General features: G+C 38.7%; 2 protein-coding genes across 2 annotated transcripts; one reads left to right on the forward strand and one right to left on the reverse strand.

Annotated features, from left to right (window-relative positions):
* The first annotated feature begins 11,615 nt into the window (after positions 1-11,615).
* On the forward strand, positions 11,616-17,871 carry ihha (Indian hedgehog signaling molecule a). Its single transcript, XM_016232577.1, has 3 exons — positions 11,616-12,610; positions 14,574-14,835; positions 16,709-17,871. The coding sequence occupies exons 1-3, from the start codon at positions 12,311-12,313 to the stop codon at positions 17,386-17,388; spliced, it is 1,242 nt and encodes a 413-aa protein (XP_016088063.1). The 5' UTR covers positions 11,616-12,310; the 3' UTR covers positions 17,389-17,871.
* A 1,440-nt stretch (positions 17,872-19,311) lies between these two features.
* Positions 19,312-25,758, reverse strand: slc23a3 (solute carrier family 23 member 3). The gene is given in 16 exon segments (XM_071582281.1): positions 19,312-19,328; positions 19,410-19,493; positions 19,591-19,615; positions 19,617-19,823; positions 20,775-20,961; positions 20,963-21,047; positions 21,167-21,231; positions 21,233-21,351; positions 22,911-22,945; positions 22,948-22,982; positions 23,224-23,405; positions 24,925-24,995; positions 25,116-25,189; positions 25,283-25,394; positions 25,397-25,409; positions 25,621-25,758. Coding segments are annotated over 16 exon segments (1,449 nt in total).
* Between the last annotated feature and the right edge of the window lie 117 nt (positions 25,759-25,875).

Consider the following 25,875-nt stretch of genomic DNA (forward strand, 5'->3'; position numbering starts at 1 on the left):
GTGTGCAAGCCCGGAACAGAAATCGGTTGAAATAAAACAAAAAATAACCAGTCAACTGGTGCATCTGTACTCCCCTGTATAAATTAAATATAGATTAATCATTGTTAAAGCTACATAAAGGAGCGTTTCCATTACCCTTCAAATTGCGAATTGAAAATATGCCTAATGGAAACACGCCTACAGTTACTCGCCAAGACAGGTAGTTTATTTTACATACTTTTGTATGTATTTGTCCGTTCAAGCGCAATAATGCGCACTATACAAACAGAACACAGCACGCAAGTACTGAATGCAGTTGTTTTTCATGTCTTGCTTAAATGCATTTTGAAATGAAAAAGGCTTAAAAACGTGCAAATTATAAACTTTCATGATGACACAGCAGTGGCCCGATTGGGCCAGTGACAAATTCGTCAACTGTCCCGAGTGTCTTTCACGCCGTTCCTGGACCATCGGGCAGTCCTTATTGTAGAGCCCTGGTGTTTATAAGCATATTTATATTGATTCTTAACATTTAAATGCAGTGAACTCACTTGTCTGAGTCCTCGCTCTGCGTGTCTGGCTGTTGCAGACTGGTATTGAAACCGTGTAGTTCTCTGCCTTGTCAATCAATGGGTAAAAAGCAGTTAAATCTCTCTGTTAGCCATACATGTAATTATAGCTTGCCAAAATGTTACTAAATATGCCCTCGCTGGCTTTCTGGTTTTGTTTTTTCCTCCCCTTTCGCCTTTTGAAGGAGTTCTAATTGGTGGAGACAGTGTGTCAGGATTAGAGGCTGGGAGTTTTAAACCCCAACACCCCCCGAAACCACACACACCCCCTCCTGTCCCCTGCTCGGAGCTGTAACACAGGCTCTGTGAGGGACATACAGGGCTGTGTGCTCGCTGTGGCTGGCCTCTCAGCACCTCTTCTCTGATTCTGCTCTGCACCTCCAAACTTACCTTTCCACAGTCAATATACCACTACATATGATTTAACAGGCATTTCGGGGAATTGTCGTTTATTTTCAAGTTCCACAGCCGTTGATTTACCCAGGTCCTGGGAAGGAAATACCTTGACTGAGAAGTGAAGATTAACATAACTGAAGCTTAAAAATGCATACAATCAAATATTGGGATGCAGGATTCGGGCAGGCCCTGTAGGTTCCGGGACAGGTGTATGAGAGCAATCAATCAGCCTCTTTCGCCACCTCCTAATGCTGGGCTTGTCGACTCTGTGGGCGCCTCATCAAAGGTGCTAGGAAGTTATTCTACCCTCCTATACACAGTGCTGCTGCTGTCCATCCAACTTGGACTGAGCCAAGTCAGAAAAACACAGAATCCCTGAGGTGTCTATAGACTTACTTTCCATGACAAAGCCTGCTGGGACCTGCCAATTACTCAGGTTAGAGTGAGGGTTCAATAGCACTAAAGTACATGAATGTAAATTGTTATTTGAAATCTGTTAAACCACTGGGAGCTCAGTTCGGCATCCATGTTTTGACATTGCAGCCGCAGAAAAATTGTCACGTGAACACTGATTGCACAAGAGTCCCAAACTCTCCACTAGTGGTTATCCTGAGCTTTGACGTCAAAGCATGGAAAATATGTCCATTTCACGGTTTTAGAGTCCTCTTTGCTTGTATAGTGCTTTATTCAGTACACATTGTTTCAAAGCAGCTTCCCAGAGAAAAACAGGAAAATAGCAGTGTTGCAAAATTCATCAATTGTGAAATGACTTCAATTTCAGCTATAACCAGCTTTATCATTATTACGCAGCTTTATGTCATGTTGATTCAATTCAGTTTAGGTGTTGCACAGTTCATCAGTTATGAAGCATCTTTTCAGAAGACAATACTGTCATTATCCAGCTCAGTTTAGTTTCGGTTTTGTTCTCATCTAGTAGTGTCAGTGCAATTCGATAATATTTCTGAATATTTCTGGTTTCTACGTCCCAAAGCCAACGGCAACAATAGCAAGAAACCAAAACTCCATCAGGTGACAGTAGTGGAGAAAAAACCTTTTAGGAATTAGGTGGAGGGGCTTCTGTCTCATCTTATTTACTGAATATGTTGGTTTATTGTATATGCTGTATATTTACTGTACAATAGACTGGTTGCAGAAGAAATCCTCAGAATATGTAACTAGTTTTGAATGATCATCAATAGAGAAAGATGCATTTCGAGTCCTTGACCTTTAACTTTTCTTGGTATATTCTTGCAAAGTTATCATGCAAAAGAGTTTGTCTGCTTTTCTGAGAACAGACTTGGTAAATCCTTCTATCACATCAGTCCCATGCTGACATTTGTAATGTTTATGTTTATATTTTCAGTGCAATACAACATTTTTTCATGGTTTTCTGTATATGCCCTATGGATTTCCACTGTAAGAGTTCCATTGGATTTTTTCTTTGTTTTCATAATTTGAGGGATGAATTCTTTGTTGTGCCCACAAACGCTGTCAACATAGCTGAAATTATATGTAAGCCAAAATATTCCTGTAAAACCACATATATGAACAATGCTGTATTATCAAAGCATCAGAAAAGGACAGAAAATAATTGACCTGTGAAGTGTCGCTTAAGGCGAACCCTGTGGCCTTTTTGACAAATGGCACAGCAAAATACTCTCCATTAGCAAGCGAATTCAGACTGATCGTTTGTTTAGGTCCATTTTAAATTCAATTCAATGAAACAATATGAACAATCAGCAAAATCTCTGGGAGCCAGCTAAAGTAATTATGCGCTCTACACAATAAACACATGAACAATGAATGAGTGTGTTTGGAGTCTCAGAGTGTAAATATCACTCCCCTCGTGCCCAATGCTCTGCAGGACAGACCCCCTGATGGGCAACTGGAGCCGTCTGTGTTTTTGAGGGTGTACATGGAGTTTCCCATATTAATATAAATCATTATAGTTTAGAGTGAGCACTGAAGCTTTTAAATACTGTATGTGATGATTATCCACTAGACAATCAACTCCGCTACAATCAAAGTGAATATTCATAAACTTACTTTAAAGCTTTGCACACAAATATAGAGACTAGTTCATAATTCAATACAATTATGTAGTGATCAACCTGTCTTCCTAGGTACTGGCTAGGAATAATTGATTCCAGGTTCACAAACAATGTACCTCTCCATGATGAATGACCCTCACATGTACACTAGACTGCCACATACACTAACAGACCTTTACAATTATATCTATACTATGCTGACTATATTGCCTCATAACTATTTCTGACTCTGAGTTCTTAGGAAATGGGGTAAAACTGGTTTGCACTGTGATCGTGTATGTGTTTTCCTCCTTCCTTTGCTCTTTTTATTTTCCAAAGTTGTGTTGCAATTCAGAGTTCATTGGACCAGAGGCTGTGCAGCTATCAGAAAGGAAGGGCTACAAGAGGCCAGTGCAGCCTTTGATTATACTGCTTGCTTGCTCGTGCTCTCTCTCACTCATTCTTGCCCTCTTCCCTTTATTTTACAGGTTGAACATTGACAGACAACCTGTCAATAAATGTTCAAGCTGTTTGAATTTGTGAACTTGTAGAGGTGAATTTGTGAACTTGTAGAGAAATACAGATAGGACAATATTTGGCCGAGATACAACTATTTGAGAAAATAGCCTTTAAAGTTGTCCAAATGAAGTCCTTAGCAATACATATTACTAATCAAAAATGAAGTTTTGATATATTTACGATAGGAAATTTGCAAAATATCTTAATGGAACATGATCTTTACTTAATATCCTAATGATTTTTGGCATAAAAGAAAAATCGATAATTTTGACCCATGCAATGTATTTTTGGCTATTGCTACAAATATACCCCAGCGACTTAAGACAAATTGTAAAAGTACCAAGGAGCTACAAACTGAGGCAGCCACACACGGTGCCATCTTATAATTGATTATAATTGAGTTTTGATCTTGATCTTGAATTGATCTTATAATTGATTTAATCATATATTATGGTTCAGTTTCTTTAAAGGCATAGTTCACCCACTTGGATGGCGTGAAGGTGAGTAAATTAACAGCAAATGTTAATTTTTGGATGAACTATTCCATTATAAAGTTACCAGTTGATTGGCACTAAAGTCACATTATTTACTTGCCAAAGCCATTTTTTACTCATTTTACTCTCAGCTGACACATATCTCATGCCATTCCAGCCATTACTTTGGTTAGTTTTTAAACGGTGTGAATAAATGTAGCTTTGTAACTTTATAAATGTCTGTACTCTGTACTGTTACTTTTGAGCAAACCTTTGAATGGAAGTGTATATATACAAAATATACATATAACACCAGAATGTAGAGCATGAGGTTGCTAACCTATTAATACTAAACAATATAATTACAAAACAACAATAAATCACATATAGTGACCAGAGTAAATATTAGCTGGCTGTAAATATCCTGATTGTCCCATCGCTATATCACTCATCTAATTCTGTGCTTTTGGTAATCCGTTTTTTCGTCCCTTACTCCCCTTTTAATTCCTTCCCCAGACGAATGCACTATGGGAAAATGTACTGTAAGGCACTGGATATATACACAAACCGTGAGGACAGAAAATGTGTCATGAATCAGATTGTGGTCTTTCTTGGATACCCTGAATGATATAAGCTCTCTCTGAGAGCAACAAACAGTCAGTCTGCTTTAAGGTGCATGTGTGTACACTGATGTGTGAGTGTGCATTCACTGCAGTGTGGTATTTTTGTCCATTATAGCCCTAAGTGAGCATGTCTGTGGTAAAACAGTGTTTACCTGTGGTCAGATTAGCTATACTGCAGGCCTGTGGGTCTCCCTCTGTATGTAGGTGAGAAAGGGAATGTGAGGGGACCTGAAGACAGACAGGGAAGAGGTTAAAATGAGCAAAAAAGGACCACTATGTTGCTGTGCCGATCATAAACAGCATTTAAATACATAAATAGTCTAGGCGGAGATGTGGCCGTGATAATGAACTGATTCATCGTCACAGTGTGTGCTAATGGCTAAGTTCTTAAAGAGGCAAACAGACACAGGAAGTGCTTGTAATACCAAGTTTTAGGCATTGTTCAAATAAGTACAAGCTAGAAAGGGAAGGAATAAATAAAGAGAAAGACAGTTTTTTTTTTTATTATATAAGATTAAGTCAAGTGGCGTTAAAAGAGATGAGTTTTCAGCTGTTGCTTGAAAATTCAGCATTCCGGACAGGAATGGTGAATAAGAATGTTCTGGAAAGTGATTTTGAGCCTCTCTGTGATGGTACCACACGATCTAGAAATGACAAGTGCCTGGACAAGAAGTTGTGCAGCATACTCCGTTAGAAAGGGCCTGATATTTCTGATGTTGTGCAATGCAAACCTGCAAGATCGAGCAGTCTTTGCAATGTGGTCTTTGAAGGTCAGCTGGTCATCAAAGATTACACCAAGATTTGGGGAAATTGTAAAAAAACCTAGCTGGATGGTGAAATCATGCTGTAGAATTGGAATGGCAGGGAAGACAAGGAGCTCAGTCTTTGCCAGGTTGAGCTGTAGGTGATGTTCTTTCATCCATGCCGAGATGTCTGCCAAGCAGCCTGAGATCCGTGCAGCTACCGTTGGATTACCTGGTTGAAATGAGAGATAGAGCTGTGTGTCATCAGCATAGCAATGGTAGGAAAAGCCATGTGCTTGTATGATGGGACCCAGTGATGTAATGTATATGGAGAAGAGGAGGGGTCCAAGAACTGATCCCTGAGGAACCCCAGTGACCAGTTGATGTGCTTTGGATACCTCCCCTCCCCAGGCCACCCTGAAATACCTACCAGTGAGATTCCAGTGAGAACCACTTCTTCAGATAATTTATTTCTTACATTCTTTTACAAATTCATTAAATTTAGGTGTTTGCTGGACCTTATGTTTGATTTCTGATGATCACATAAACACATCAGTTTATACAAATTCAGCTAAAATAGTTAAGTGACATGATAAGTCATTAAAATGAGATCAAATACAAAAGGAGAGATATCAAAAATCATAAAAAGATTTAGATAAATGGGGAGACTCGACTTCATGTTTTACCTGGGCCAGAACATTTACAGTTTAACCCTCCCATGTGGGGTCATATTGACCCCAAATATTTTTTTAAATATTTAATTAATTTTCTCTGATTCAAGATATTATTTATTAAAATTTCCTATTAACTCACACACTGCCTTCTGACTAATATATTAATATTAAATTAACTATTAGGACAAAATATGACTTTCTGATGTTTGATGTTGATGTTTAATTCATTTACTTCACAAAAATCACAAAATCATATTACATGTTATTTAGGTTATTTTGTTCAAAATTTTGGTAAACTGAATAAAACAGAAACAAGGTGTTCAGACACAGAGAAAATAATATGAGAGAACTTCAATGAGAGAAATCCTGATAAATAAATAATTTTGTAATTTTGTAATATTTGTAGAATTGGAAAATTACTCAAGCAAGATTTAAACCTGGGTCATACGCATATAAGCGCCATGTGTCAGAGCATGTGCACCGTCCACCAGACCACATCTCCGTCCAAGCTTGTCTTAAAAAAGGTGAGGGGCCTAGAGAAATATACAGTCAGGAGGCCCAGACTCCCTATAGCTACAGTCCCAGATAGGCTACATCTACAGCACTAATGGTTTCCTTCCAGACCTGTGCCATGGATTGACAGAAAGAGATACAAACAGATAGAAAGAGAGACTACTATGGGATAGATGAGAGTAGGATGCTATCCCTTCCCTTCATCCATGTCAGCCTGCTGCTATTGAAGCAAAGTGTGTGCACTTGAGCACACTTTCCGCTAGCTTATCCCCAGCTCCAAGCAAGCACCCTCTAATTAGGGCTGCGGGCAGGCCTGCAGTCTTTGAAGCTTGCTGCAGCACCACAGCAGCTTGCCACAGCCGGGGTGACAGCGGCATCCCACAGAAGATCACGAGACAAACCCATACAACATTGACACGCAGGATCTGTTCTGTCTTTTCTTCACTGTTCCCCCTTGTGTTATTGCGCAATACTTTCCCTATCACCTCTCTATCCTTTCTGTCCTCTTCCTCTGTCTTTCTTCAAGCACCACCTATTAGAACAAAAATCCATTAATAGATCCATAAGTTTCATGAAGATTGATCCAACCTTAGGCTGCTCGAATTATCTCTTTAAAGTGCAGAAACAATCGCAACAGCAGGTGTGAGCACAATTAAACAAGCTTGACAGCTTCTGACATAATATCAAACTTAATTTCCCACTCACTGAGGCTCATTTGTACTCTTGCCTTTTACTTCGGTCTTGCCTCTCAGCAAAAACTTAGGCCTAAAATCCAGCCCTTTTTGCTTGTGGGCTCTCTGTCAATACTGGGCACTGAATGTTGATGTTTACCTTCATTTTAGCTGTTTAATCATATTGTCACAGCCTATTTAAAGGAAACAGGCTGTTAGCCAGTACACAGCTGGCAAGGGCAGCAGCGGTATAGTAAAATATAAATATAATAAGAACGTTTTTGAGCTGGTGAATCCATTCTGAGCAGTGAAACATCACCACAGTGACCACAGCTGTGGCATGTGTGCAGGAAAAAAGCAGCCCAGGCTTCTGAAGCCTGAGAGAAGAACCCAGTAGAACCAATAAACAGGCAGAAATGTGCAGCATGTGCCCTACTTCGTTTTAAACGCTGCCATTAGCATGGATCCCTCCACAGCAATCGGTTACGCAAAACAACACTGGACAATCATCATAATAATGATCACTACGTTTATCGTTATCAGTATCCCTGTGAATCACAAACAGCTTTGATTTATTTTGGGTTCTTTTAGGATAGGCTATAATCTGAGTGACATTTTAAACTAATTTCTGGTGTATGAATATTTGAATTAGGCTTCAAAACACACTGCAAATAACAACAATTCCTAAATCCCAAACACAACAGAAAGTTTCAACAGAGGTTATTCTAGAAACAGAAACACTGAAACCCACTTTCATCTCATCATCTTATATATTCAGCCAAGAGTAAAGGTCATCACAGCCATGGAGGAGATGATTGAGGTTTCAGCTCATCGATGGAAAAAAAAAGGTGGTTTCAGGTTGGTTATGAAGGTAAAGAGAAACATAGAGGGGGGAGGTCCCACAGGCTGCTATTGATGCATTGAGTTATTCAGGGCTCTTGACTTTAGGCCTCAATTACAGCCATTTGGCAGGAGCACTAACGTGTGGAGACGCGGCTGTGGCAAGTTCGGTCCACACTGCCCGACCCTGTGCTTGTCCCCTGGGCAGTGCTTTGTTTTTTTAGCAGGCGGCTAGCTCAGGCTGCTTTTAGCCTCTGCTTTTATACATCTCTGGTATTATTTTTTCCCTGCTTGCTCCAGCTGTGACTGCCCCAACCACTCCTCGTGCTCCACTGCATGTGGAGGAATGGAGTAATCGGACATTGATGCTGCACAGCCCTCTGCATGCATGAATGAATTCAGTGACATCTTCTGTCTCTGGTCCAATCAAAACAGAGGCCTCCAGAGACTTCAAGTGAAGTTGGGATTCAGGTGCCCTTAACAGAAATTGTGTCCTAAATGATATACTATACATTGTGCACATAAACTACACACCATGCCATCTAATATAGAAGGGTAGTGTTGTCTCAAATGCAGCACTTAGTGTGTTTCAGTGTGAACGCACTACTAGCACTACTTATGCTACAATGTGGCGCAGAACAGTGTAAAAGTTTGCAAAATGGGACACACCTTTCACTCTGAGAAAAACTGTGCAAAAATTGAAGCTTGTCACTGAGGTAGTACCCTCAAAGGGACTTCTTTGTACTTTATTTAACCCTAAAAGGTTCATGGTAGTACCTTAAGGGTAATCTGAGGAGCTAATATGCATCGTTTAGGGCAGAGTTGTCCAATCCTGCTCCTGGAGGGCAAAAGTCCTGCAGAGTTTAGATCCAATTTAATTAGGATTGGACCTAAACTCTGCATGATAGTGGCCTTCCAGGAGCAGGATTGGATATCCCTGTTTTAGGGGTAGGTAAGGTACAAAGTTTTTATTTTATGGGTTTTTCCTTTGCATTTTTCTATGAGTGTTTAATTGTAAAATTGCCTTTGGCTTCCACCAAAGGGAGAATTAGTGGAGTATGAAGGCTGTTAAGACCCTACAGGTTTTACCCTGAAGGTTTTAGGGACAGCAGGAAGCGGTGAGGGGAAAAAAGCTGCTATTACCTTCTGGGGAGTGAACAATCCACAAGAACGCCATTCCAAAGAACAAAAACAACTAAAAACAGAGTTGTTTACTAGTTAATAGTGGAGAAACACCAAGTTGCCCATGTTCTTTCTCTCTCTCTTTCTCCTCCTCCCCCTCGGCACTCACTCTCCCTGTCCCTCCTGCACACCCTTTGTTGGTTAGTTCCGTGGGTAGCCCTGGTGCCCATGTGAGAACCCAGCAGACCCAGTTCACTCACCCCAATGACAGCAGATGAAAGGCTCCCTGGCTGGCATTATTTGAAAGGCACCCATCTCCCTCTGTTTTAGTCCGGGTGTCCTCTTATTTCACAGGGCAAATTAATAACTCTGCTACATCAATGGACTCTTGCTAAAAGAGCCTGGGTTGGCGTCTGAACCACTGCCATCGCCGGTTGACAGGGAACAGCCGCTGCTGTGTTGCCTTTCAGGACGTGGGCTCTTTTCTTGAGGGCAGAAGGGATTTCTGACTGGATCTGACCACTTCTGAGGCATTGTCAACAGCCAAGTTCAATAGGCAGGCCTGCAAGGAGCCATGTCTTTATTTACATCCATCAAAGGGAAGAGGACATGCTCAGTGGGATCCCCACGCTCTGTAATTGTGTTTCTGTGATCTCCAGAGTCAAGATGCAAAAATTTGAAAACAAGTTAATCCATTGCATTCCATTTATGCATGCTGGAATTGCTCACACATACCTAGTTCCCATGAGGACTTGGGTACCTGTAGATCAAATCTGTGGAAGGTGAGCTAGTGGAAGTAAGTAACCAGTAAGTTTAGGGGAAATTTCTTCAAGACTCCAGTAACTGTAACTCATGAAGTGCTTATTTAGATTAATGGTCCAGATACAGGACTGCATGGTGGCTCATTGGGTAGTACTGCCGCCACACAGCCTGGGACTCCCAGCTGAGCAATGAGGCCTTTCCATGGGGAGTTTGCATGTTCTCCCTGTGTTTCATCTGCTGCTCGTTTGCCCCACAATCCAAAGAGATGCAGGTGAATTGGAGAGCCAAAATGCCAATAGATGTGAGTGAATGTGTCTATGTCTGTTTGTGTTAGCCCTCTGATGGACTGGCTTGTGGGGTTCTCTGTGATCCTACATGGGACGTGTAGTTCGGAGAATGGATGGATGGGTCCAGTTAAGGTAGAAAACAAGAGTTAAATATAAATAGCCAATAAAATACTTTTAAACAACCAACAGGGAAGGAATAATAATGTAATGATTGTTCAGAGTAACAATGGGCCATGATGGTAAGAATGAGGGATGGGTAAAATGACCACACAGTTTCACACTGACCTGTACCAAATGGTCAAAGTGAAAGTGAGTTTGATTGAAAGAGTGACAGTAGTGTTTTCCTCATCCGCTCAATTACTCTCTTTTACTCCTTGTTCCAAATGAGGACATACCAACCTCCAAACCTAAAATACTTTGATATTTACAGACATAAATAATAAAAAATAAATCAACACCAAACACCATGTCTGTTAAATTTGCTTTTGAAATGGGCACAAAACCACTAGCCCCTTTCCGGCAAATATTTGCAGAGCTAATTTGGAAGACTTGGGTCTGTTTCCTTTCCCTCATTTAAGGAGAAAGTGAACAGAGTTCAAGTCTCATGGATATATCTGCTCTTAAGGTGCTGACCGCTGCCTACCTCCACACAGTCATGACTTGTGTAAGTGGAGCGTCTTCTCTCAGTGCTGTAGAATAGAGCTGCTCCTGTGTAACAGTCTTCCAAGCTATACACTCCCGTCTTTACCAGCTTCATCTTCAGTTAGAACAGTGAACCCCTCATGCAGGTCCCACCACTGCCCATTACCTCAGCACAGGCCAGCACATACTGGAACTCTGTCTCTTAATATCTGATACAAATAAGATCCATTGAGCAACTGATGTGAATGGAACCTAGAACCAGGAGTAATATACAAACCAACATTTTTTCAGCTCAACTGAATTTTCTATAATGTATTCCTATGAGGGTCAATGCAGATAAGGATACCCAAAATGATACAAAGGAGAAATATTTTTAAAATCTAGTACAAATGTCATGATTTTTAAAGTCATGAATATCGTGAGTTATTTAATTTGATTTTTTTTTTTAAAGAAAAAAAAGGCTTCCTTCCTATTTGTTACACCACACTAGATTTGATCTGGCTGGACAAATAAGTGTTTTCAAATATTAATATTTGAAAACTAAATTGCTTACTAGACACCACTTTTACTTATGTAATATTGCATAACTTAATAGATCAGGATCAGATGACTCTTTGACTCATAAACAACGTCGTTACACCTGTCACCAAAAAAGAACAGTCTAAACAAACGGGTGTTTTCTGATCAATAAATGATGATCAATCATTCAAACGAATGCGCCAGGTTCTGGTCGTTTCCTTAAGCGTATCAATGTTATAAACAGGTAGGGGAGGGCAACAGTCGCTCACGTTTGTTTGAGGAGCAGCCAGGCTCGTTCTCTATTTGTGGATCTATGAATGGGAGAGTCTGAGTCCACAGTTCTTCCCCAAGACTTGTGTTTGCCAAGCCAGGCGCTGTGAAGCGTTAAAGGGAGCCGGTGGGTATACGACGCACCCAATGTGACCCGTGGGGAGGAGTGGCAGGCAGGGATAGAGAGGGGCAAAAAACTGGCAGGGTGCGGTCTCAGTTCGCCGGCAACTCAGATCACTTGACGTGCGCCAAAGGACGTGCTCATTCAAAGACAGCAGCCGCGGAAGTCTCTCAGAGTCTGACAGCTCTCTTTGTGTGCGCCGGAGTCACCCGGTATCTCTCTCTCCTATAATCTTTTAGATAAATAAATGGACTTGCCTGCTCACTCTTATTTCGGTGATTTTCTCGAGAGACCAGCGTTTCGTATTCTATGGGCACTGAACATTTGGTATCACTGGATCTTTTCTCCGGCGTCTCTCCATGACAGCCTCTGCGTAAAGCGACTTTTACGCACGGACGATGGCGAGGATAAGGGTGATAAAGAAGTAGAGGTTTTGTCCTCCCCATCTTTTACCCCGTGGGGGGGGATAAGGTTCTTCCGGGGGGTAGTTTCTCATTGAACGGCGAGCTGTGCCACCGTACCACTCCGTGTCGGAGTGCCCGGCGGGTTGAGGTGGAATGCGTCTTCCCGTGGTGTTTGGGCTCCTCGTCGGCTGCGCCCTGATTTTCGCACCTGTTAACGAGGGCTGTGGGCCGGGGAGGGGACATGGGAAAAGGCGGCCTCCAAAGAAACTGACACCCCTTAATTACAAGCAGTTTAGTCCAAATGTAGCCGAAAAGACACTGGGAGCCAGTGGGAGACACGAGGGTAAGATCACCAGGACCTCGGAGCGCTTTAAAGAGCTCACACCGAACTACAACCCCGATATCATCTTTAAAGATGAGGAGAACACAGGTGCTGATCGACTCATGACGCAGGTGAGCGACTCTCGGATAATGCAGCTCGAATGAATTCAATGATCTGCCCATTAGAAACACACTCAATGGCTTTGATTCGATTGCGAGCACATTAAACCTGTTGCTCAGCGGTGTGCCCTTTGCTCAGTCCTACCGACGCGCTCTTATCGATCTTCACAGCTTTCAGAGGAAATGATTGCTGACAGCGGTTTGTCTTTTAAAATCGCTTAATAATAAAGCTTCTTCGATGGCTCTCGGGTTCAGCAAAGCATCTTATGTTTTTAAAAAGCGTGAGTTTGGGTTTTTGGGTTTGGCTATATGGCTCTTTGGGGATTTAAAAAAAGTTACTGATGTTATGTTGCTGGTCCTTAAGATCAGTATTGTTGGTTTCAGTACAGTTGGTTTCTTAGTTCTTTAAAGCAGATTGTTTACTAAATGACGAGAGAATATAAAGTTATTATGATGGTTCTCTGTGGAACATACAGGTTTGCTCATTCAATGAAAATCTAGGACCTGTCAAATACTTTTCATTATGTTCATTTGCTCTTCTATGTAGTGTGAATATTTCGCTTTTACACAATGTATCGAAATAACCGCGCTTATTTTGCATGCAAACGATATAAAAATATATTTTGATGTAATAAGTTACCAGCAATTTTTTTTTTTATATATATATATTGAAATAGTTTCAAAAATAAGTAAACTTTCCATTTAGTGTGTGTGTTTTTTAAGCAATTTATAAATAAATCATAAATGACTCATGAATCAGAAACGTATGCCCTAACTTTTCATTATGTTCATTTGCTCTTCTATGTAGTGTGAATATTTCGCTTTTACACAATGCATCGAAATAACCGCGCTTATTTTGCATGCAAACGATATAAAAATATATTTTGATGTAATAAGTTACCAGCAATTTTTTTTTATATATATATATTGAAATAGTTTCAAAAATAAGTAAACTTTCCATTTAGTGTGTGTGTTTTTTAAGCAATTTATAAATAAATCATAAATGACTCATGAATCAGAAACGTATGCCCTTTCCAAATAACGAAACCGATATTGCCTAAAAATTGTGGTTAGTTACATTATATCTGTGCTTTGGCAATGAATGCTTGTTTCCATGCTGAAATATGAATTTGCTGTTAAAAGCAATTTTGTCTTATGTATTCTAAAGGGTGGTGAATGTGGTTAGGTTAAATGACCAAAAGTGAATCACTCAACATTTTGTACCTTGGTCGTTGAAAAATACCTGTGGGATGGTAAAAATAAGTCAGTATATATTTGTTGGTTCAAGCATCACTCAGTTCTCCTCATGATTCAATAATTTGTCATTATGTATTGTTTTTCGTGGGTGCATTTGAAAAACTTTCAGGCATGAAAGAGAGGTGCCTGGGTTAAAATAAAAAAACGATTGCATATTGTATGTTAATGTGAAAATACAGGGATTACAGAAACTTTTAATTAGTTAGTATAGGAATAAATACAAATTTATTTAGGAAAGCAAAACTAATTGTTGGAAAGTGTGCAGTGGAAAGCTCTGCATGGAAGACACAACACAGGGTAAACAAAGGGAAGTTAAATACTCATTTCTAAAACGTCACTTAAATCAGAGTGATCAAATCATCTTCATGTAAACAAGATTTAAAGATTTAGCCTGTTCGTTTATTTTGCATATTTTTTGTGGTGTTATGGCCATACACTTCAACTCATTGAAGAGGTGATCTTGGACTCTTTAAAGCATAATTTGCAGTTTTTATTTTTATACCACAACAACAGAATTCAGTGCCATTTGAATCAACTGTCTTTTGTCTTGACCTGTGTTGTAAGTGTGTGTGTGTGTGTGTGTGATTCAGTCTGTTTTGCCCTTTGGAGTTATAAATGGTCTTGTTTGCGTATTTCTTGCAAAATTCCAGTAAATGCAGGCCATGATCTTCCACGTGTGTAACCCAGGTCTAAACATCTTTCCTTGTTGCGTTCACAGCGCTGTAAAGATAAGCTGAACTCTCTGGCTATCTCTGTGATGAACATGTGGCCCGGGGTGAAGCTCAGGGTGACCGAGGGTTGGGATGAAGACGGCAATCACTTTGAAGATTCACTGCATTACGAAGGAAGAGCTGTCGATATCACCACCTCAGATCGCGACCGTAATAAATATGGCATGTTGGCACGTCTAGCGGTGGAGGCTGGTTTTGATTGGGTCTACTATGAGTCCAAATCTTACATCCACTGCAGCATCAAGTCAGGTAGGGCTGAGACTACATATATCACTCTGTTTATTTACAATACAACTATACGCCACTTAACTATATCAAATGTGCTATGCAGAATAATATAATGTAATATCCAGCCCTGGATTTTTTTCGTTTCACTTCAATAGTTTACATAAATAGTTGAGTAATACTCATCATTTTACTAGTGCTTCCCATATAAAATGGGTAAAATTTGAATATTATGTGGATTAAAACAAAAATGCATTGTTTTTGATACAGGTTTATGATTGATTGTAGAACACCGTCCAGTCTGATCTCTGGTGTTTGAACTAAAGAGACTCCAGACTGAAAGGTTCATATGCGTTCAGTGTGCAGTTAAATCAGGTGTGTCCTATTGTGGTGAAGGTGGTCATTTCTCATTAACTTTGGTGAGATAAGTGGTAGACCTGGGATGAAGGTAACAGACCACATCATTAAACCTTAAACACCTGCCTCTATACCTGAGTCACCAGAGACCAAATTATTGGCCAGACAACTGGGAAAGTAAAAGTGCACCCATTCAGTGTTTTATTGTCTCTTCTGACGGTCTCTTGACATGCATTTAAATTTTTTGGATGCTAAAAATGACCTATTGCGCACAGGACTTTTATGTTCTCATTGAAGATGGGTTGAAATAATAATTTCATTTAACACACATCCTTACTACACAAACATTCATAATTGGAACAACAAAAAATGTTCACAAAATTCAGAAAACAGAATTCATCAGATCTTCCTCAGTGTAGAAAATGCAAAAAAGTTCTGTAGATTTGGATTGGGTCTGACTAGACATTTTTTTTAAAAGGCTGTAGAGTGTTTCACCGCTGCTAGAGAGGAATGAGACCTGTGTGTGGATATATTTGAGGCCCTTCTGTTATCTTTCTGATAGAGCGTGCAAACACAAGCAAGACCTGTTGTCTACTTCTGCTTTATCAAAGTCCTCTAAAGGTGTGTTCTTCAGCTGGCTTCTTCAACTCTTGTCAGATTTGTCTGAATTCAGGCACTTACTGCAGTATAAAAATAAGAAAAACACATTTACCAGAAGATACAACATTATGAAATGTCATATAAAAAATCTTTATAACTCAAATATGAACAAAACAGTCTTGAATTTGCGGTTGTGAGTTTTTGCTTTCTGCACTTCTGCACACACATAGGCCTACATACATATGCTAGAAGTGCATAAGAGTAAATATGTATACATGTTTACGTAAGAGAGAGAGAATGTGCCTCAAGAAGTAGGACTGGCTGCTAAAGTGCTGTGAGATGATTAACCAACTCCTTTGTTTTCCAGACGGCAACTCTGTTGTCCCCTTTTCTCAGATCTCTTATCTCAGCCTGTCTTATCACCTGGCCTTGGTACTTACCTTTTCCAAATATTTGTGTAGGACTCAACAGAGACTTGAGACTCGTTTTTGTAGTGCATACGTCGCTCCAGACCCCAGTCACTTCTGTTGGACAGAAGTCACAGGGAGCTGAGATTCAATTAAGTGGTTATTTATTAGCTTTTATTGCATTTTTACCCGCTGACTGGAGTCGTGCGGAAAGAAAAAAACGAATTAGCTTGAAGGATGGTGCTTGAAATGTTTGCCTGCACACGCCAGGTTATTTTGCCACTGCAACTTTCAGTTTGATTGGATTTTTATTGGTTTACAATGAGAGCGGGAGTGTGTTTGTGCTTGGGTGTGTGTGTTTTAAAGATGGAAGATTAATCTGAGGAAGGCACTGTGCCATTTGAACAATCCGAACCCAAGCTTTAACGAACACATGACCTTTGGAATTTTTTTAGGCTACTGTGCACATCAATAGAGAAAACGGCCAATTCGATTGCACATTTGTCATTATATTCTCTCTATTTCTCTTTCAGAGCACTCTGTGGCTGCAAAAACTGGCGGTTGTTTTCCCGCATCGGCTCTTGTCACCGTTGAGGATGGAAGCGTGAAGACTATGGACAGCTTACAGCCTGGAGAGAAAGTACTCGCTTCATCAGAGTGCGACGGAAGCGGGCAGCTCATCTACAGCGAAGTCATCGCCTTCCTAGACCGCGATCCTTCTGCAGAGAAGCAGTTCTATGCCATCGAGACGGACTCGGGTGCTAAACTGAGCTTGACGGCGGCCCATCTCCTGTTTGTATCCGAAGGGAACTGCTCAGGGCCTATAGCGAGTGCAGAGCTGAAGTCTGTATTTGCTAGTGATGTGCTGCCAGGTCAGTGCGTGGTGTCCACACGAGGAGCAGGACAGCAGGGACATCTGTCCCGGGTCACTAGGATCCAAATACAGGAGGACAAGGGTGTTTTTGCGCCACTCACCCGCCACGGTACGGTGGTGGTCAATGGCGTGGTTTCCTCCTGCTACGCAGCCGTGGACCAGCACTGGCTGGCTCACTGGGCGTTCGGCCCACTCAGGGTACTTTATAGCTGGGGAGGGACAGTTGGACATCAGGCTGTGGGGATACACTGGTATTCCTCACTCCTGCACTGGGTTGGGACTCATGTGCTGGATACAACACACTTCCATCCCTGGAGCATGATGGACAATGATAGATGAAAAGGGAATGAGAATGTGACACGAAAAAAAAAAGTTTTGGAAGGATCTAAAATAAAATGAAGTAAGAAATGAGTCCTGAAATGAAGAACACAATCACTTATGACCCTGAATAGACCCTAAATACTATAAAGGATGCAGCTATTCTGTGGGTTAACTCTCATTTGAGGAAGTGGACATTGGACGGGACAAAATTGATCTTTAAAACCCATATTTAACACTTTTCAGATGGGTTTTCTTTACTGCCTACACTGGAACATTATCACAAATATATCAAGACGCACACACTTCCGCTCGGATATCTCCTATTCAGTCTCTTTCTCTTATACACACACATACACATTCCCTAATCATATCGTTATAGCTGTTGAAGTGAGGAAACTATAGATGAATTTGCTTTAAACTCAGGTATGCAGTGACTCAACCACAGGCAATCAGACCAACATGGCCTGATAAGGTTTGAGATGGAGGAGGAAGTTCTGTGAGTGGAAGGTACACACAAACACACCCACAGAAACGTACACTTTACAACTGGTTTAAGGCCTTTAAAACATCAGGAAAATGTACTTTCAGGTCCAGAGCGGTTCATGATAACTGTTTTGCGTTCATTCATATGGTCAGTTAAATGTTTCTCACTGTAAACGTAGAGGTGTCTTTTCCAACTTAATCAAGTATTTAATGGTCACATTGTACACTGTATTTCTCCTTCTAGCATACATAAGGGTTTTGAGTACTTTTATGAAGGCTTCATTCAAACAAATTAAGAGTTTACTCTGTGCAATGTGTAGCAATGTTTATGTAGTCCTTATGTGTGCTTTATGCCGTAATACTCAATTTCCCATACAACTTACTGTATTTATCTGTTTTGTGGCATTATTTACATTTTACTTAAAGATGTCAGAAATGATATAATATTTGTAAAACTATTTAAAGATCTATTTTTCAGAATTAAAGATTATGGAAATATCTGCCTTTGTATTTCTTTAGTCTCTTCACAAAATGTCTCTGTTTTCAGAACTCCATGCTAAAATGTATAGGGTGTGTTGATAGAGTGTATCAATGGAATGCACTTTTTCAGTGCCGTTGGTTCTGGAAGTATTTTTTTTCCCATTCATTTTTCCAATAGGGATTTTTTTAAATACTTAATTATATCTTTACAAGCAAAGAACCAAATCAACCAGCTATGAGGTGAATCACATCATCACAAATTTTTATTTGAAGCACAGAAATCGTACATAAAGACAAAGGTACCATACTGTGTACTGGATTTAGTGAGGGAAATAACTAAAATCCCATGAAGCATTGCGAATGGCATAAATTAAAAGCGTTGGTAAAATTAAACTGGCTTTTAAAGCTGTTAATTAAGACTATAAAAACAATACATTTTAAACTTATTGAAAATAATAATACATATATATATATATATAGAAATAGTTAAGGATTTTCAGAGTAGGTACACCGACTTATGATATTTGCCATGATTCATGCTGTGGACATTCTTTTGCTTGCTGGGACTCTCTCATTGGTGGAATTTTCTGCATGGTATTATGGGCAATGTATTTTTCCAAGAAAAGCATATACCACCGATTGAGAACCTTGGAATGTTGCAAAAGATTTCTATTTCAAACAAATGCTGTTCTTTTCATTAAAGTTTCTGAAATAAAACTGTATCATTGTTTCCACAAAAATATTAAGCAGCACAACTGTTTTCAATAGATAATAATACAAAATGTTTCTTGAGCAGCAAATTTAGCATATTAGAATGATTTCTGAAGGATCACGTGACACTTAAGACTGGAGTAACGATGCTTAAAATTCAGCTTTAACATCAGAGAAATAATTCCATTTAAAATATATTCAAATAGAAAACAATTATTTTACAATGTAATAATATTTTGCAATATTACTGTTTTTGCTGTATTTTATCTAACAAAGAAATACAGCTGGAGCATAAGAGAATTCTTTCAAAAACATTTAAAAAAACACAAAGTTTTGAACAGTATTGTATTTCAGTGCTGTTTTACCTGAAACAGTGTGCTCTAGAAGAAAAGCCAAAACCCCCACAAAGAAAATGGGTAAGGTTAAAAGAGACCCGACACTGGGCACACCTGAACACAAGAAGATGAAAATTCATAGAATGAAACAGACTCATGTCCAAATGATGTACATAATGTCCTTTAATGAAGCCGCAGCTCGATACCATACCTGTTTGTATAAAACTAGAGGAGGGGGGGGTTGAACCAGCGCGGCAGTGCTAATGACATAAACACCGTGAAGCCAATGTTAAAAATGTTGCGTCCTGAGTCACCATCTGCATGTTGGAAATAAGTTATGCCTGTAGCTACGGCAAGTGTGTAGGTCACGCCAAGCACAGCACCTGAGAACAAGAGCACACACAAACATTTAATTTATGACTGTAATGCCATAGTCCTAACAAGCTAATTTGGCTGAAACCATAACTATAGGTTGACCTGATGAAACCTAAAGGATTTGTGTATACAGTTAAGAAAGACAGAGAGATATAGAGGTATAGTATGAGCTACGAAGATGGAAAGTACACTGCCCCTCAAAAGTTTGGATTAATTAATTTAATGTTTTGAAAAAAGTTTCTTATTCTCACCAAGGCTGCATTTGCTTGATTAAAAATACAGTAAAAACAGTAATATTGTGAAATATTATTATAAATACTGTTTTATATTTAAATATATATTTTAAAATGTAATTTTCAGCAGTCATTACTCCAGTCTTCAGTGTCAATGATCCTTCAGAAATCATTCAAATATGCTGATTTGCCCCTTTTTTTTTGATGAACAGATAATCCAAAAGACCAGCATTTTTTTGAAATAGAGATCTTTTGTAACAGTATAAATGTCTTTACTCTCACTTTTAATCAATTTAATGCATCCTTGCTGAATAAAAGTGTTATTTATGTTTTAAAATCTAACTTAAACCCAAACATTTGACCACAAAAATATGAAGCAGCACAACTGCTTTCAGCATTGATAATAATTAGAAATATGTCTCGAGCAGCAAATCAGCACGTTAGAAATAATTACGAAGGATCATGTGACACTGAAGACTGGAGTAATGACTGCTGAAAATTCAGCTTTGTTATCACATGAATAAATGACATTTTAAAATATGAAATAGAAAACAAAACTTATAAATCGTAATAATATTTTACAATATTGATTTTACTGTACAATATTACTGCTTTTACTGTACTTTTTGATCAAACAAATGCAGCCTTGGTGAGTGTAAGATGCTTCTTTTATTTAAAAAATAAAAATATTCCAAACTTTTGACCAGTAGTGAATTATAAAATGAAGAGGAAAAGTCAAATGTAAAATATAAAAAAGCAATAAATATCATAAAAGTTCAATCTAGGCAAAGCTAACAGTCACCGCATCAGTACAGTCTCTTACCTGGCTGAGCCCAATAACACATGCATTAGGCACACTGCTGCACAGTCCTACTGGTGCCCCCATCAGGCCAGGGAGCACACTTCCCAGTCCATCCAAACACAGGCCCCTGTTACAGGCATGTGCTGGGGACACAGGAGCCTTCAGGAGCCTACACAGCCGGAGAGCTAATGCTGGCAGACAGGCCTCCTGCCTCTCCTGCTGCAATGCTTTGTCCAGACAGCAGGGGGAGTGCTGGGGCTGAGAGTACACAAGAAACATAATGTTTAACAAAAACATGTGGAAAGTTACATTTTGGACACGCAACTCCACAGCTAATACCTACAAGGTAACTAAAACTGAAAAATCTTTCACATTACCAGGAAGGGGGAAGTCCAGCCAGGGTATAGAGTCATTAGGAAAGACAAGGTCAGATGAGTGTGGACTGAATGAAGCTGGCGTTTCTCTTTGTTGAGAGCATCTGGGTGAGAGAGGTAAGATGGACCTGTCCCCAGTGCACCAGTGTGGCACAAACACCCCATGTTACAATCACAGATAGAAGTACCTACACAGGACGAACACAAAGAGCAGAAACAATATATCTGTTATTGAGTGTGGACCTAAAAAAAAGACCTGCATACAGTGACCCAACAAGTGCATAAATGTCAATGCGCCTGTGTTATTTTATGTACATACAAAAACAGATTAAAAGTGATTGCAATAATGGCCTAGAAAAGTTAAAAAAAATTATTTATTTGCAGATGCCACATAGTTTTATTTTATACCGAATGCAATATTTATACACTTCTTCACATCTTCAATGTTATTTGATAAAAAAAATAAAATACAATAATATTATAAAATATTATTACGATTTAAAATCAGTTTTCTATTTGAATATATATTTAGTATGTAATTTATTCCTGTGATGTAAAGCTTTTCAGTATCATTACTCCAGTCTTCAGTGTCACATGATCCTTACATGTCTTCACTGTCACTTTTGATCAAAATAACTTAAAAAAGAAATCTTACTGACCCAAAACTTTAGAAGGGTAGTGTAAATCTAATTTGAAATATATTCCAGCAACCATGAATCTAGGTTCATGTAAACTTCTACATATACGTTGTAACATGTATATTTATAAACTAACATAAATAAATGCTTTAAAAAATACATCAAATTGGATATTGTAATTCATAAATTTTTAGCTGCACACAAACACCCCCACATCAAAACATTTACACAGCCTTAGATGGATGAGAATAATAACTAGACAGTCAGGCACTGTCTACTTCCACACAGCAGAGAAAAACCAATAAGGATTTCCCAAAAGCAAGATTCCAATACGAGCTTACGATCATTCATAAAAAGCTTTAAACTGTTTCCCATAACCTTGGACAACATTCAACCTCATATTAAATTAAGAACATTTTAGCCAAAGATCGCTGTAACACAAGGCACATCTTCGTTGGGAAACTTTGCCCAGATCAATGATATAATCTTCTTACAGGCAAAACACTGATCTAATGTACTGCAGGTTAAAAGCTGTAAAAGAGCTCGACTACTAGTGCAACACAGGAAATCCCATAAATCATGACTGAGGGTGTCTGTGTTAGACTAGTTTTGGAAGTGAAAGTAAACTTCTTTTTTGTGCAAAGTCCCACAACATTAAAAAGTGAAGAAACGCTTGCAGAAATGGCTCTCAAAATCAAACTAACAGCTGGAATACACTACACGACTTTTCCAGTCTGGACAGTCAGAGACAGTCTGCAGATTTAAGTTGGCAGATTTCACAGAAAATCGCATAGTGTATGATGGGTGCAGACTCTGATTTTTAGCTTTTGATTCCATCCAGTCGGAGGATATCGAACATGTTTGATATTTCAAGCCAATTCAAGCATCTTCTTTCAATTTGTCTCCTAGCAAAAAGGCACATGTTTCTGTGCAAGTTAGTGTGTGATCCTCAATAGTTTGGTGTATGATGCCCAGTTTCTCTCTATAACCATTTACAAAGAAAGTCAGCAAGTGTATCATGCCTAGTGTTTTAAAATCAGTTCAGTCTTATTGTATATTTCAGCCTTAAGTCATCCTGAATTTAAACAAAACCCCTTGATGTGACTCACAAAGAGTCTCCTGCAGACGGAGAACACAGACAGGGCAGATGCTGAGACAGGATCACCAGAAGAACAATTGCCCTGAAAAAAAAAGAAAAAGAAAATTCGTATTTAGTGCTGTCTGTGTATCTGTGTAGTTGCACACTGACTGCAACAGTGCAAAAGAAAACACTTATTCCTTCCAATCTGATCTTATAAGGTATTTCTATATTATTCAATTACAAAAAAAATTAAAATACTACAAATTGCTAATGTTATAAACTGCTATTTTTTCCTGGACAGTATACACAATATGAAAGACTTCAGAAAAGCGTGTCCTTACAGTGCAGCCATGCCCCAGTGGTCAGAACAAAGCAGAGCTGCCTCCCTTTAGATGGAAAACCCCAGAATGCAGAGGAGAGGAGTCAGAACTAATGGTCCACAACATCCCAGTGCAAAGCCACTCAGACCAGTCAAACCCACAGTGAGCTGCACCATACCTGCAACCACAGTCATGCCTCTCAACTGCACACACACCAACACATACACACAATACGCCAAGTATAATAAGTATAATGAAACTTTATTGGACAAGCACTGACAAACTTGCACAGATACATACACACAAATCAAGGTGATAAATATGAAATATCAATATAATATATAAATATCAAAATATTTGCTCAAAAGACAAATAAATAAATCATTGTTATTTTAGTATCATTGATATATTTTACAAATACTGTTACAATAACTGTTTTCTGTTTTAATATATTTTTGAAGGGGTCATATGATGCGATTTAAATTTTTCCTTTCTCTTTGGAGTGTTACAAGCTCTTGGTGCATAAAGAAGATCTGTAAAGTTGCAAAGACTAAAGTCTCAAATCCAAAGAGATATTCTTTATAAAAGTTAAGAGTTAGCCACGCCTACCTAAAACGGCTCGTTCTAACACGCCCCCACATGTCTACGTCACAATGTGGGAAGATTTGCATAACGCCGCCCAAATGTTCACGCAAAGAAAGAAGGCGTAACTTTTATTCTCGCTGTAGTATTGTTGCTGCCGCCATGTCGTGAAGACGCTGTGTCTTTTGTTGTGAAAGCGAAACTACTTTCTCATTACACCAAATACACAACATAATGTTCTTTTTAGCAACATCACCCTTTAAAATGTAGTTTATCCCTTTGATGGCAAAGCTGAATTTTCAGCAGTCATTACTCCAGTCTTCAGTACATGATCCTTCAGAAATCGATAAATTATGCTGATTTGGTGTTCAAGAAACTTTTCTATTAATTTTAGTTTCATTTATATACCATTATATTTTTTGTTAATATTTTGAATTAGATTTAATTTTTATATTTTGTGTTTTCACTTTAATTTTAGTTAAAGTTTTAGTAATTTTGGTGTGTTATGTCATTTTTATTATTTAATTTGTGTATAGGTTTTATTCAATTTTATTCATTTGTTTAATAGTTTAGTTTATTTAGTTTTAGTTATTTTAGTTCTTCAATGAAAATTTAAAATTTTGCCTTGGCAACTAGCTGACATATAATAAATTATTTTATTTCAGTTAACATTTATTTTATTTCAAGTAATACATTTTTTAGTTACCTTTTAAAACCCTGAAATAAATAAATAAACAAATTAATTAAGAAATATTGTACTTCAGTTCAAATGTATTTTAATTCAAGTAACAGAAATGTTTAAATGGTTTTAGCTATCAATAAATAAATAAATATTTTATTCCAGTTAACATTTATTTTGTCAAGAAACAGAAATGTTTTAAATTGTATTAGTTATCTATAATAACCCTGACAAATGAATGAATAAATAAATATTTTATTCCAGTTAACATTTATTTTATTTCAAGTAACAGACATGTTTTAAATTTAGTTATCTATAATAACCCTGACAAACAAACAAACAAACTTTGGCTACGCCTTTTTGGTAAGTGGGATCTGACGGTCACTATGTGCTACTGTAGAACAATGTGACAATGGAGGGTGGTCTGAATGTTCAGCACCACGGACAGCACTGTGCTCTACCTCTCTTAATGGGTGTGCTGGGGCCACAGGCTCCTCTGGTTCAGTGCACTGCCCCCTGCAGGCCACAATACAATTTGCACCAATGACTTTTTTTTCTCTTTAGATGGGTTTCATTTGGGTTTGTTAGTATGCTTAATTGGTTAGATTATTAGATTGTCTTTATTAGATGTTTACTTTAATTCCGCCATTCTCACCTGACTGAGCAGAAAGCAGGGCCAGGGCAGGGATCAGAAAGTCCAAAGATGGAGCCAGGATCAATGGCAAACTAAACAGAAGAATCATTGGACTTAACCCTATAGATGCTTTAGTACAACTATATCAGCTTCCATGGAAAGCAACAGGGTAAATGTAATCTTACCGTGATCTAATCCAGCTCTGCAGTAGTGTCGATACACCTGAGTAAAAGAGCACACAGGCCACTGTTCTCTCTTTGTCTACTTCCTGAATGAGTGTATCCACAACCAGGAGTACAGTACCAACACATGCTGCATGGAGACTTTGTTCAATGTTTAATCTGAGAACTTTAGATTTATGTACTTCATTATGACTTTAAGATTTCAGCATTTGTAAAAATATGAAAGTATATTCTTAAGTAACGAAAAGAGTTAAAGTGCACTCTTTTATTGTATTCTACTGTGTCATATGACTTCATTAACTTGTAAAAGAGATAAGAAATATAAATAAATAAATACTTACTTGGAGTGCAAGGGCAATATTCAGCAACAATGAAGGACTGCAGTTCACATATAGGCTCTCTATTCTTCCAGGCCTTTCTGGGTTCAAAGTTTTCTCGTTACATGTTAACAGCTTCTTACATCTATAAGTCTTTACCATTTTATGCTCCTTTTTCTTTCCTTAAAATACTGTTTGTGCTGTCACTCTTTTTACAGTGTTAGCTAAATTATTTCTTTCTCTCTTTCTCTCTCTCTGTTTCCTCCTCATATGATGGCC

Source organism: Sinocyclocheilus grahami, unplaced genomic scaffold (assembly GCF_001515645.1).
Source record: "Sinocyclocheilus grahami isolate Dianchi unplaced genomic scaffold, SAMN03320097.WGS_v1.1 scaffold413.1, whole genome shotgun sequence".
Classification (NCBI taxonomy): Eukaryota; Metazoa; Chordata; class Actinopteri; order Cypriniformes; family Cyprinidae; genus Sinocyclocheilus; species Sinocyclocheilus grahami.

Excerpts from the sequence above, each read along its gene's own strand:
- ihha (XM_016232577.1), top strand. The coding sequence starts at position 12,311 with ATGCGTCTTCCCGTGGTGTTTGGGCTCCTCGTCGGCTGCGCCCTGATT. Across the intron at positions 12,611-14,573 it reads CTGATCGACTCATGACGCAG|CGCTGTAAAGATAAGCTGAA; the intron begins GTGAGCGACTCT and ends TTGCGTTCACAG. Across the intron at positions 14,836-16,708 it reads CCACTGCAGCATCAAGTCAG|AGCACTCTGTGGCTGCAAAA; the intron begins GTAGGGCTGAGA and ends TTTCTCTTTCAG.